Raw genomic sequence first — 12,995 nt, forward strand, 5'->3', positions numbered from 1 at the left:
CGTGGGAATCTAGATGCCCGTCCCACAGGAATCTTGGATTTCCACGAAACAAACGGCCCCTTAAGGTGATTGCTTATTCCCTCCTGAACTCTCAAAAGTATTTGATAAGTCTCTAAACTTTCAATTTTGTTTCGGGTTAGGATCTCTGACCCATTCGACATCTTCTTTTACACAAAACTGAATTTTGTCTAATGAGTCGACCTTGACATTTCAATTTTGTTTATGATAGGTCCATGAATTTCGAAAAAGAAAATTTATACAAAGAACTTGAAAGTTCAAGAATCTATTAGATACCTTTAAAGTTCAAGCCATCTCAAATTTAAAACTTTTTAAAATTTAAGAACTTATCAAACACGACTCGAAAATTATTCAAACTATAAAGAAACTAATGCTACAAACTATTATTTAAGGAATTTTTTCAAACATGAAGGGTAACTTTATTATAAGGATCATGCATGAGAAGTTGCAATCCTAGCCCAACAAGGCGAGAAGAAAGTCCCTGTAGCCGCCTGATGTCTCAGAATGTACTGCTTCATGCAGTGTTTTCTTATACTTCCTTTGGTATTCTGTCTTTATATATTGCATATCTATCTCGACTCTTGACACAATTACCCTTATTAGGGTATGATCGTCGGTTCCCAAGCCCTTCATAGCCTTGTGCAAAATCTAGAATTAAACAATCATTTCAACAATGTTTAGATTCCGTTTAATAACCATTTTAGTTTTATGGTTTTATTTTTTGAAAAAACAAAAATTAAATAAGTTCGATAACTGTTCTTGGTTTTCCGTACTTTTAAAAAGTTGGAGAGATAGAGAGATATGTTAGAGAGAGTGATATGTATGGATGTATGGAAATAAAAGAAAAAAATTTTAGAATTGAAGTTAGAGAAATTTTAGAGAAATGATTTAGAGAAAATTTAGACAAACCAGAAATATGTTTGAAAGGAAATTTAATTAGGATAGCTATATGTTAAGGTATTGGAACAAAAAGTTATTAAGAAAATAGAAATTTTAGGGAGTAAAGTTATTAAGGAAAACATAAATAAAAACAAAAGTTGTAGTGAGAAAAAATTTAAAGAAAATTTTAGAAGGAGAAAAGTTAGAGATATATATTATTGCAGAGAAAAATGAATTAGAGAGATAAATAAATGTTACAGAGTATGAGAAATTTTAGTGAGCTATCTTTTAAAGAAAAATTGATATGTAAGAGAGAAATTTTAGAGAAAAAGAAAAGTTTTGGACAAATATTAAAATTTAAGAGATCATAAAAATGAGAGATGTAAATTTTGGAGAGAAAAAAAGGTGGGAAAAAAGAGAATTTTTTTGTTGGGAGAGAGAAAAAAATAGTGGGTTAGAAGGAAATATAAGAAAATGGGAGATTTTGAAAAACTTTTTATTTTTAATTCATTACAAAACCATTTTTCAAAAAGTGAAAACTAAATTGATTATCAAACCACACAATTTTTCAAAAATTAAAAACTAAAAATAAGAGACATAATCAAAGGGGCATACATCAAAAGGAGAGTGATGTAAGAGCACGTACTCCAATTAAGGACAACATTGGAATATTATAATTACAAAATAAAGTGGATATTGTGGACTGAGTTTCTTCCCCAAGGAGGGTTGCATTTTGAGCTGCATCCGGAAAAATTCACCTATTGCTTTCAAGCCAAAGATGCGAAATGGTACCTACAACTATTTGGTCTAGGCTGCAATCGTATAGTCATTCCTCGATAGAAGCATCAATTTTTTTAGGCAAAGGAATTTCTTGGGCGAAAATATACCTAAATAAAGCCTAGGAAAAGTAGGGTATCTTTGTTCGAGGGGACGAGATTCAGCTAGGTGTTCTCACAAGGTGGTTCATGTAGCAAATGCTCTATCTGGACGCTAGACAGAAGGGGATTCTCATTTCCAACCTGGAGTAGATGGTTTGCATGACTATTCGAGGCAATATACAAGTGACACTTTGTTCGAGGGGAGGATTGTTGCGTTTGTAAGGAGTACAAACAAAGTCCCAAGGAAAGAGGTGATCCATGGTATATAAGAAAGAACAATTATCTCCATTGATATGAGATTTTTTGGTTGCAAAGTCGTAAGGCTTATGTCTAAAGCGGACAATATCATGTGAGCGTGAGTCTACCAACTTTAGACAAGCTCGCATACTTCTATTTATCAAATTTCCTCTCTATATCTTCCACGATTGGAGTCCCATTTTCGGATTGTCACCTAGAGGCATATTAAGATAGTGTTTGGGAGAGTTTGTTTAAATGGGTGAGCTACAACTTTTGCTAATATTTTATAAATACTTGTAGTAAGGCTGCGATGGCCTAGAAAATTTTTTAATAAGGGCAATAAAAGTCTCAATATTGACTACTCGATTTATAATTTCGTTCTTAAAAATTTCTTGGAACATTCCCAATAAATCTGATTTGATAATGTTCCACAATTATTTTATCCAGGAGATTTATTTTGGCACGACAGTGAGCCTATTTTTTTGCTCTATAAATATAAGAGCCCATTTAGATTATACATATACGATGCAACCATTCAGCTCTTGATCATTGTAAAGATCATGGAAATATTTAACCACCTCTTCTTCAATTTGACTATAATCAGTGATTAAACTATTACCTTTCAGATCCACAATTTCCTATATGAAACTATGTCTTTTGTGAGCAGACAAACTTTATGAAAGAAGCTTGAGTTTTCATTTACGAGCCAAGTTCGTTTGCATTTCTAGCTCCATAATCTAATCTCTTTTATCGCCAGAGACGTTAAATCAGCCTGAAGGAATTTTCTTTTGTGCACATCTATCTTCAATTACACCGATCTACTCTTCGAGATCAATTTCAGAAAGTTCCTTTCTGACCGCCAGCTTTTGTGATTGAACCTTCCCATGTTAGTTAACTCAAGCTACAACTATAAATTTGAATGTTAGTTTTGAGTGGTCTAGTCCAAGTCCTGGAAAATCTTAAGGATTTAGTGGAGTAAGTTGCTAATTTTTGTGGAGATAGTTGAGTCTATTTTTAGCATTAGAATGTGTATTTATATGGAGCATTATTATTGAATGAAATTCACACTTCCCCACTTTCGCATTTCTCCCTCAACAATAAGAACTACAATGGTATCATAGCCCTAAATTATTAAGGGATCAGTGAAATATTCTCAAGAGAAACCAAGTGATACAACTGTGAGAGTTGTGTTAGATGGATTTAGGATCAAACATTCTTTCTTCACGAGCTCCACTTGTGTTTGATGGTGAAAACTACCAAGCATGGGCTATAAGAATACAAGCGTAGATGGAGGGTTGTGATTATTAGGAAGCAATTGAGCACGATTATGTGATTGATCCACTTCCTGATAACCCAAGAATGCATTAGATCAAGACTTATAAGGATAGGGTCACCAGAAAGGCAAGGGCTCAAGCTTGCCTGTATGCAGCTATGTCTCACACCATATTCAACAGAATTATGGCCTTGAAGTCAGTAAAGGAGATCTAGGAGTTCCTCAAAGGTGAGTATGAATGTGATGAGAGAATTAAGGGCATGAAAGTATTGAACTTGGTGAGGGAATTCAAGAAAATGCATATGAAGGATTTTTAGTCCATTAAGGAGTACTTAGACAAGTTTATTGGAATCGCTAACAAGATAAGTGTTGGGTTTAGTCACATCCTTTCAATAAGAGCATTAGGAACTGGTTTATCTAACAATAGATTAGTTCAGAAGATTCTGGTTTCAATACCTGAGAGATAGGAAGTAACCATTGATTCCTTGGAAAATATTAAAGATCTCTCTAAACTCAAGGTAATAGAAGTAGTTAGTGTTTTGCAAGCATAGGAGTAGAGGAGGTTGATGAGGCAAGAAGGAAGCACAGAGGGAGCACTGAAAGCTAGAATGCAGCAGAGAGAAGGTGGAAGGGAGAAGAAGTGGAAAGGAAAGAGGGGAAGTGGCAACAACATCTCGAAATCCGCTACAAAGGTTGCTAGTAGTGCATACAAGCACTATTGAAAGCCGAATCATCGACACTTCAAATGCTGGAGAAGGCCAGATGTGAAGTGTAGAAGGTGTAATTTATTGGGGAACATTGAGTGGTTCTGTAATGAAGCAAAAACTCAACAGCAAGGAGGAGCACATGATGCAGTACAACAAGAAGAAGATAAACTCTTTATTGCTACCTGTTTTTCATGAGACGCTCAATGTGATAGTTGGTTGGTTGGTTGATAGTGAATGTATCAATCACATGACAACTGACAAAGTATTGTTCAAGGACTTTGACAAGTCATTCAAGTCAAGGGTGAAGATAGGGAATGGTCATAAGTATCTAAAAGTGAAGGGGAAGGATACAATGTCAACAAAGAGCTATGCTGGAACCAAGTTAATTACTGATGTGTACTTTGTTTCTGTGATTGATCAAGACCTGTTAAGTTTTGGTCTACTAGAATAGAAGGGATTTAAAATGATGTTTGAAGAAGGAGAGTGTCTCATTTCTAATTATAGTGGGAACGAGTCGTTCAAAATAAAGATGCAGTACAAGAGCTTCTCATTAGATCCACTCGAGAAGGAGAAAATAGCTTTCAAGTGTCAAGTGAATGACACTAAGCTATAACACAATCAGTTGGAGCATTTTCATCATAAGGGATTGCAGTATCTGCAGAAAAATGAGATGACAGTATGAATACAAGTTTTGGAGGAACTAAAAACAAACCGCATAGCTTGTTTAACAGGGAAGCAAACAAGGCTGTCATTCAAGAAGTCAATCTGGAAAGCAACTAAGAAGCTGCAGCTCATTCATACTAACTTGTGTGGACCTCAACCAACTCTCTCACTGAATGGCAATAGGTATTTCATTATCTTAATTGATAATTATACCAAAATGTGTTAGATATATTTCATGAAGCATAAGTCTAAAGCAGCTAAAGTGTTTCTAAAGTGTAAAATATCGGTTGAGAATTAAAGTGGTTGTAAGATTCAAGTGGTAAGGACCGATAATGGGATTGAATATACATCACAACGGTTTAATTACTTCTATGAAGAAGCTGGGATAGAGCATCAGCTCACTACTCCATATTCTCGACAACAAAATGGAGTTAGTGAGAGGAAGAATAGGTGTATTATGGAGATGACAAGATGCTTGGTGCATGAGAAGAATTGTCAACGGAGTTTTGGGCGAAAGCATCAAACATAACAGTCTTTCTATTGAGTAGACTACCTACAATAGTCTTGGAGAATAAGACACTCTATGAAACTTGGTTTGATAGTAAACCAAAACTGTCAATTACTGACAAATTTGAAAGTGTTTGGTTGTTTGTGTTTTTTTCATGTTCCATAGGTGAAGAGAGACAGGTTAAGTGAAAAGGCGGGACTAGGAATCTTTGTAGGCTATAGCATGACGTCCAAAGCCTACGAGATCTATCAACTTCACATAGATAGATGGTGATTAGTAGAGATGTTCGATTTTTGGAGGATGAAGAGTGGGACTGGACAAAAGAAGCAGAGGTGGAGCAACAAGAAGTCTCTCTAGATCCTGATGAACTAGTTTATGATGCATCAGTTAGAGGGACTAGACTACTGAATGAGGTGTATGAAAGAAGTATTGTAGCTGTGTTAGAGCCTGCAGGGTATGAAGAAGCTAAAAAAATATCAGAAGTGGATAGAGGTAATGAATGAAGAGTTGAGTATGATAGAGAAGAACAAAACATGAGAGCTGGTAGAGAAGTCTGCTGACAGAATGGTGATTGGAGTCAAATGGGTTTATGAGATCAAATTGAATCCAAATGGCTTTGTGAACAAGCTCAAGACCAGGTTAGTGGTGAAAGGGTATGCACAAGTCTGGAGAGTTGATTTCTCTAAGACTTTTGCACCGTTTGCAAGGATGGACAAAATCAGGTTGCCATTGGCTGTGTCGGCTCAGCATGGATGAAAAGTGTAACAGCTGGATATGAAGTCAGCATTCCTAAATATAGTGTTAGAAGAAGAGACATGTATTGAACAACTAGACGGGTTCATTACACCAAGACAAAAGCAGAAGGTTTATTTATTGAAGAATGCTCTCTATGAGTTGAAACAAGCTCCTAAGGCATGGTACAGCAAGATGGATGATCACTTGCTGAACTTGGGTTTTGTGAAGAGCCTAAGTGAATCCGCACTCTACGTGAAGAAATCAAGTACTGTTGTTGTGATTGTATCTCTCTATGTAGATGACTTACTGGTGACAGGAAGTGATAGTATTCAGATAGAGTTGTTCAAGCAAGAAATGATGAAAGTGTTTGAGATGACTGATTTAGGTTTGATGCATTACTTTTGTAGGTACGGAGATTCAGCAAGGGCAGAATTAATTGTTTATCTATCAGAAGAAGTACATGAGAGAGATATTGAAGAGGTTCAATATGGAGGAGTGTAAGAGTGTGAACATTCCAACGATTCAGAATGAGAAGTTGCAAAAGGACGATGGAGAGGAACCTGTAGATGATAATGTGTACAGAAGTCTAGTTGGATGTCTCATATATCTCACATCCACTAGACCTGACATCATGTACAGTGTAAGTGTATTATCTAAATTTCTTCACTATGCAAGCAAGAATCATATGATTGCTGGAAAAATGGCTGTGAGATATCTAAAAGGCACAGTGTCTTTTGGGATAAAATTCAATAAAGTTGAAAATTTTGAGTTGTAGGGTTACTCATATAGTGATTGGACTGGGTCATTGGATGATATAAAGAGCACCTTTAGCTATTATTTCACTTTTGGCTCAGGGTGTTTCTCATGGTGTTCAAAAGAACAAGATATAGTGGCTGAGTAAACTGCAAAAGCTGAGTTCATTGCAGGAACGACAACAGTCAACCAAACTGTTTGGTTGAATAAGTTGATGCATGACTTGCATCTGAAGCAAGAAGAGAGTGTGAAGGTGTTTGTGAATAATCAAGCCACTCTAGCTATTTCATTGAATCTGGTTTTTCATGGAAGGACCTAGCATTTTAAGATCAAGTATTATGTTCTGAGAGAAATTTAAAAGGAATGAGAAGTGTAGCTGGTGCATTGCAGCTCAGAGGAGCAAATAGCATATATCTTCACTAAGTTCTTTAGTGTGGGTCGCTTTCAAGTTGGGTGTCTATAGCATTTGAGTTAAGAGGAGAATGTTAGTTAACTCAAGCTACCACTATAAGTTTGAATGTTAGTTTTGAGTTGGTCTAGTCTAAGTCCCAGTTTCTAGAGAGTTGTTGACTATTTTACTTGTAGTCGAGTCTTTTAAGTTGATATCTTATGAATTTAGTGGAGTAAGTTGCTAATTTTGTGGAGATAGTTGAGTCTATTTTTAGCATAAGTATGTATTTATATGGAACATTAAATGAAATTCACACTTCTCCACTTTCTCATTTCTCTACCAACAATAATAACTACATCGCATAAATAGATCTATTCCAATCTTTCACCTTGAATAATAGAGATTTTAGTTTTTCTTCCAAAGAGCCAAACCTAGTGGCCTACATTTGGCAAAAGAGGCCAAGTCTGATCAATTAGTTCCTAAAATTTATTATCATCTAGCCAAGTATTTTCTAATCGAAAAGGTTGGGGCCATTTTAGTGTATTTAGTTTCAAAATGATAGGAAAGTGATCTGAGGTAACACGAGCCAATCTATGAATAAGGTGACAATCAAACCTCTCACTCCAATCTTTGGTGTATAAGAATCTATCTAATCTTAAAAGAATAGGGGTGGAGCGAAGATTTGACCAACCTATATGATCCATTAGAGACAAGATGATCTCTAAAAGCTCATCTTCAGAAATAAAAGAATTTAAATTATTTCTATTATTCCTTGATGAGGAAAGGGATGTAGATTCTCCCATATATAAACATTAAAGTCATCCCTAGAAAGAACCCAACAGCGTGAACAAACTCCAGCAATATTAGCAAGCTCTTGTCAAAACTTTCTCAAAACTTTCTCCTTTTGCCGCATTTGGGGTTCCATCTCAAAATCAGGAGTAGTCCCTTAAATTACAAACTCTATTATTATGTCATCTATCTTTTTCAACATAAAAAATTATGCGTCGTTATGGTCTACAAAATCCTCCCTCTTTTGTAATTATGATCTTACTACTATTTCTTTAAATTGGAGTGTTTTCCTTTAAGCTTTTTTTTTTGTGTATGTTTCTCATGTATCTTAATGTAGTGATTCTCTTTCCAAAAAATAGATATCATTCATCAGGTAAAAAGAAGATTGATTTAATCCAAATTCGGAGAAGAAATACTAAGAACTGGGACAATGGAAAACAATACCTTTGCAAAATACAACGCAGAATTCTCAGCACACCGCACGATTGCTAGAAGGCCCTGCATGAAATTTCCAGATGTTTCGTTTTTGATTGCCTGCAAAGTTCGGGGATTAAACTTGTAACTTAACCGCATTTATATTTCCCAAATGCAAGGTATGTATATAATTTGGTTTCCAACAGTTTATATAATAATGAATGCACCTTTTTCAAAGAATGGCCATGTGAATTTTTGTAAGCCAAGTTAACAGCAGCTAGATGAGCACTGCTTCTTTCACTGAAAATCTTTATAAATTTGTCCTCATCAGTTCCCCATCTCTTCTCTCCAGCTTTGTACAGAGCCTCCGAATCTTTCTCTACCGAATCTTTGTCAATTTCTGGTCCTTCGTATCGTGGTATACTAACGTAGGCCAATAGCAGCTGCAAATAAATCAAACTTTGTTTCAACTTTAAGATCATTAAAAAAGTTTATTTAAACAAAAAAATGAAAAAGCTCACTATTCAAACGTTTAAATAAAAAATAACACGAGCATATTGGTGTTAATATGATATGGAATACTTCTCTCGTTGCCAATTAATTTTGAAATGAAATTCCATGAGTATTGATCTAGTATCACAATTCAACCGGCTCAAATGAACATCCAATTTAAAAAATGGGATCTGACCAAGATTGGTGACTCAAAAGAGCCACCACGCATATATATGTTAAGATCCTACATTCAAAATATGAGAGACTTTAGAAAAGTTTATAATAGACATGTACTACTTCTGTTATAGTCAATTTGAGATAGAACCATATAAATTTTGATAGGTCTCTCCATGAAGAAGAGGGGAGAGGAGAAGCGGAGTGAAGAAGACCGGAGGAGGTAGTAATCTTACTTTCATCTTAGATTAAAGAATGAAATAAAGATGTTAGTTCAGGGATAATTTAACTAAATAGAAATCATCTAACATTCCTGCTTTTGTTTCTTCATTTTTAATGAGTAAAATGAATTGCATGGCTCTCACATCTAAGGATTTAAATATGATAAAACAATTTTTTATTTATGTTTTGGAACAAATTGAAAATGAGAATAGAAAAAAGAAACTTGTTTAGGTTGTTTCCAAAATTTCTATAAAACATTCAAAAAAAGTAAGAAACAATAAACATAGTTAGTTGTAAAATGCTTAAACTTCTTAAGAAAATTGGAACGAGAAACAGAACGTTACCAGAGCCCAAAAGTTTCTTGTTTTTGTTTGATAAGAAAAACATAATTACGTTACTATTTCATTTTTCTTTTTTTTTTTTGTCTTTCTTTTTTATTGAGATAGATATAATTTTAGAAACGTTTCCAAAAATGAGAAACTAGAAACAAAAACAACTACTCAACGCTTATATTAACTTTTTAAAAAACTAAAACCAAGAAATAGACACATTACTAAACGACTCATTAGTAACCGAGATCTACGTAAAGAGAGCGTATATGACCTTTTTGTGATCACCCGAGGCAGTTTTCTGAATATCATGTTCAATATATGATTGAAACATGGTCAAGTAAACTTGTTTAAAATGCTGAATCTGTGTTGATGTACGAGAACATATTACTTCAGTGGCAACTCTCAAATGCACAGTTTCTCCACATAAAGCCTCCTTCACTATGACAGCATCTCGGCTTACTGGATCATACATCCATAGCAATACTGCTTTCTGCAAACATACAAAATATATCATATTTTGATTATTCAATTGATACCCGACACAAATACCGGCCTTGAATGTCTATTTTAATCCTTAAACTTTAAAATTGTAGCGATTTTTAGTCTCTATCTTTATTTTGGTTTTGACAAAACTATTTTTTTTCTTTGTTCAGGCCGCAAAATAGAACAAACTAAAAGTTGAGATACTAAAATATAAATTTAAACCTATATACCAAAAGGAGAAAGAGAAGAACATAAATACAAGATTAAGAACGTTTGTGAGAGAGATTAATAAGAAAATAAAAAATAAAATGATATTAAACTCTTCTATTACATGTTTCAATTATAAGCTTAGAGACATTCCTTAGTTGATTACTTGGTGCATGTCATGACAAAAAAGGGACAAGTACAGGTGTAGACTCTTTAAATAATCTAATTACATAAATGGCTTAAATCTTAAAAACTTTATAGATTTGTCAAAATATAAACTGTGCCTATATGAAAATTATCAAATTATCCCTATTTATATATTTTTAATAAATAAAAAAAACATGAAGGCGTAGAGCTACTATACAATTTCTATTTTTAATAAATAAATAAAATGGTAAACTCTAAATCCTAAACTTTAGACCTACTCGAGATAATTTCTCTAGTTTAATAAAGAAATAAAATCATAAACCCTAAACCTTATCCTAAAAATATATTTTAAAATATAATAATAAATATGATAGAATGACATTAATTGAGGGTAATTTTGAGAAAAAAAAATCCTGAAATTTTGGATTTGTAAATATTTTTTTTTAGAATGATATTTGTGAAATATTATGTGGGACAAGATCCCACTTTAGATAATTTCTTTAAAGGAAAAAAAAAAAAAAGAAAAGGAAAACTTAATTGCTAACCTAGCAATTAGTCAAGGTAACCTATCTCCGACCGAAAGATGAATTTCCATCCCACATATAGTTCAAATTCACTCCCCAACATATTGTACTACAAAAAGTAATAGTAATAATAAGATAAATGGTCTATATGCATGTAGTTACTCATTTATTATTTTATACCCTTTTGAAATCTTTTGTACAGAAAATTATCAAGCAAGTAAAAAAAGATAATAAGAAAGATTATTGTAATCTTTTTTCTCTCCTGTGTTCTTGAGTTTTGTAATAGAACAAATTTCTTTTTGACCTCGAGATTGCCTTTAAGCTCAGATTTCAAGCGTTTGATGAGGTTCTTATGGTATATGCCTTTGTAATCCGTCTGAATGAGACCACGCTGTGTTGCATCTCTGTGAGCAAGAATATTGATAACTGTAGCAGTATCACAACCAAAACCTAAAAAATAATAATAATAATAAATAAGTAGTAATAATAATAATCAACGGGCGGTACGTTTAGTAATGTTTTCATTTCTTTTTTTTTTCTTTGGGGAAAAATAAACTTTGTTTGGAAATTTTTCCTTGTTTATTGTTTTTTTTTTTTTTTTGTGGAACTTTGAATCTCCACGTCTCTTGTGCTACTGATATCTCAATTTTTAAATTTGAAAATCATGGTTTTACATACAAATTGTTTTTTAAAATAAAATATTAAAAATTGTTAGGTTATATTTACTTTTTTTTGTTTATATTTTTCATAAAAACATTGTTTTATTTCATTTATATGAAAAAAAAAGAAACAAACATAAAACTTTATTTTTATCGTTTCCAAAATTCATTTTTAAAAGGAAAAAAAAAACTCAAAATAAAAATGTAGAATCATCATCAAATCCATCAAATGTTAGAAATAAGATGTTTTAAAAGATTGTCTCCTTTATCATGTTCTTTCTTTTCCCTCACATTTTTCCATTCTCTGACCATCTTTTCAGAGACATGAGTTTATCCGATCCTAATAAGTCGAATCTGATCTCAAATTAGGGGAAAAATATATTAGAAAAGAAAAAGCATAATATATTACCAAATAAATATTCCTTCGAAATAATCAAATTGGTTTATAATATTTTTTAACATTTATAATCCAAAAAGTGATTCTAAAGTAGTTTACTAAAAATTACCTTATGGTTATAATGCAACCAAACAGAGGAGTGACGACAATCAATCTAAAGATAATGTAACCAAACACTTATATATTTTAATTAAATCTATTTTTATGAAAATTATAAAAAAAAAAATATTTGTTCAAAAAGTTATTAAATTGGAAAGTTTTTCAAACTCACCCCTAAAAGATAGCAGATGAAACAAAAACATATACGATTCTCTTAAAAACTTAGTTTTTGTTTCTGAAATTTGGTCAAGAATTCAAACTGCGTTTATCAAAAAGGTGAAAAACGTATTCAAAAAGTATCCAAAAAGTAACATAATTTTTTAAAATAAGAAACCAAAAACGAAATGGATATCAAATCTAACCTTTAAAGGCGCGATGAAGTTGGTTAGCATCATCCTGTGGAGAAGTTAGCTGAAGCGGAATGATCAAAGAAGACATTTCTGATCTGTTTATTGCTTGAACAAAGCCTTGTATGAATCTGCTTGTTTCCCGAGAAAGAAAATGAGAGAAAATTTGGAACCACATAGAAAGGAGAAAGAGAGATGAATTGTAGTGGGGTAGTAGGCTAAATATAGTAAATCTAAATTGTCTTTTTTTTTCCTTTCAATCTTTCAAAATTCTTGATTTCACCCTTAATGTTTTTTTTTTACTTCACCTGGATCTTAGACCTCATGTCACTGCACCAATAACTTAGGTACAACCTTTAATGTATTAAAAACTTTCTGTTAAGTTCTTTAATTAAAAGAGAAAAGGTGATAAAATTTAGTTAACAGAAAGTTGCCATATTATTAAATTGTTGTTGGGCAAATTATACTTTTGGTCCTCGAGGGTTGAAGTTAGTACCTATTTGATTCCTAAAGTTTTAGAAGAGATATTTCTAGTTCACGAGAATTTGGAAGATGATTTTCTAAATTATCTCTGAGCTCTTTGACCATTATTTGACGAACACGCTAAAATGATGTAACGAGAGTTGCTGACTATATATTGTTAATGTGTTCTTACTAAAAAAATATG

General features: G+C 32.9%; 1 protein-coding gene across 1 annotated transcript; it reads right to left on the reverse strand.

The window, feature by feature from the left end:
* Nucleotides 1–318: 318 nt before the first annotated feature.
* Nucleotides 319–12,499, reverse strand: LOC111022517 (annexin D5-like). Its single transcript, XM_088117832.1, has 6 exons — nucleotides 12,344–12,499; nucleotides 11,131–11,276; nucleotides 9,737–9,955; nucleotides 8,473–8,688; nucleotides 8,276–8,365; nucleotides 319–666 (listed from the first exon to the last, which is right to left on the reverse strand). The coding sequence occupies exons 1-6, from the start codon at nucleotides 12,417–12,419 to the stop codon at nucleotides 472–474; spliced, it is 942 nt and encodes a 313-aa protein (XP_087973958.1). The 5' UTR covers nucleotides 12,420–12,499; the 3' UTR covers nucleotides 319–471.
* Nucleotides 12,500–12,995: the final 496 nt, after the last annotated feature.

The sequence above is a fragment of the Momordica charantia genome (assembly GCF_013281855.1).
Source record: "Momordica charantia cultivar OHB3-1 chromosome 9 unlocalized genomic scaffold, Mcharantia_2.0 BLBB01000009.1, whole genome shotgun sequence".
Classification (NCBI taxonomy): Eukaryota; Viridiplantae; Streptophyta; class Magnoliopsida; order Cucurbitales; family Cucurbitaceae; genus Momordica; species Momordica charantia.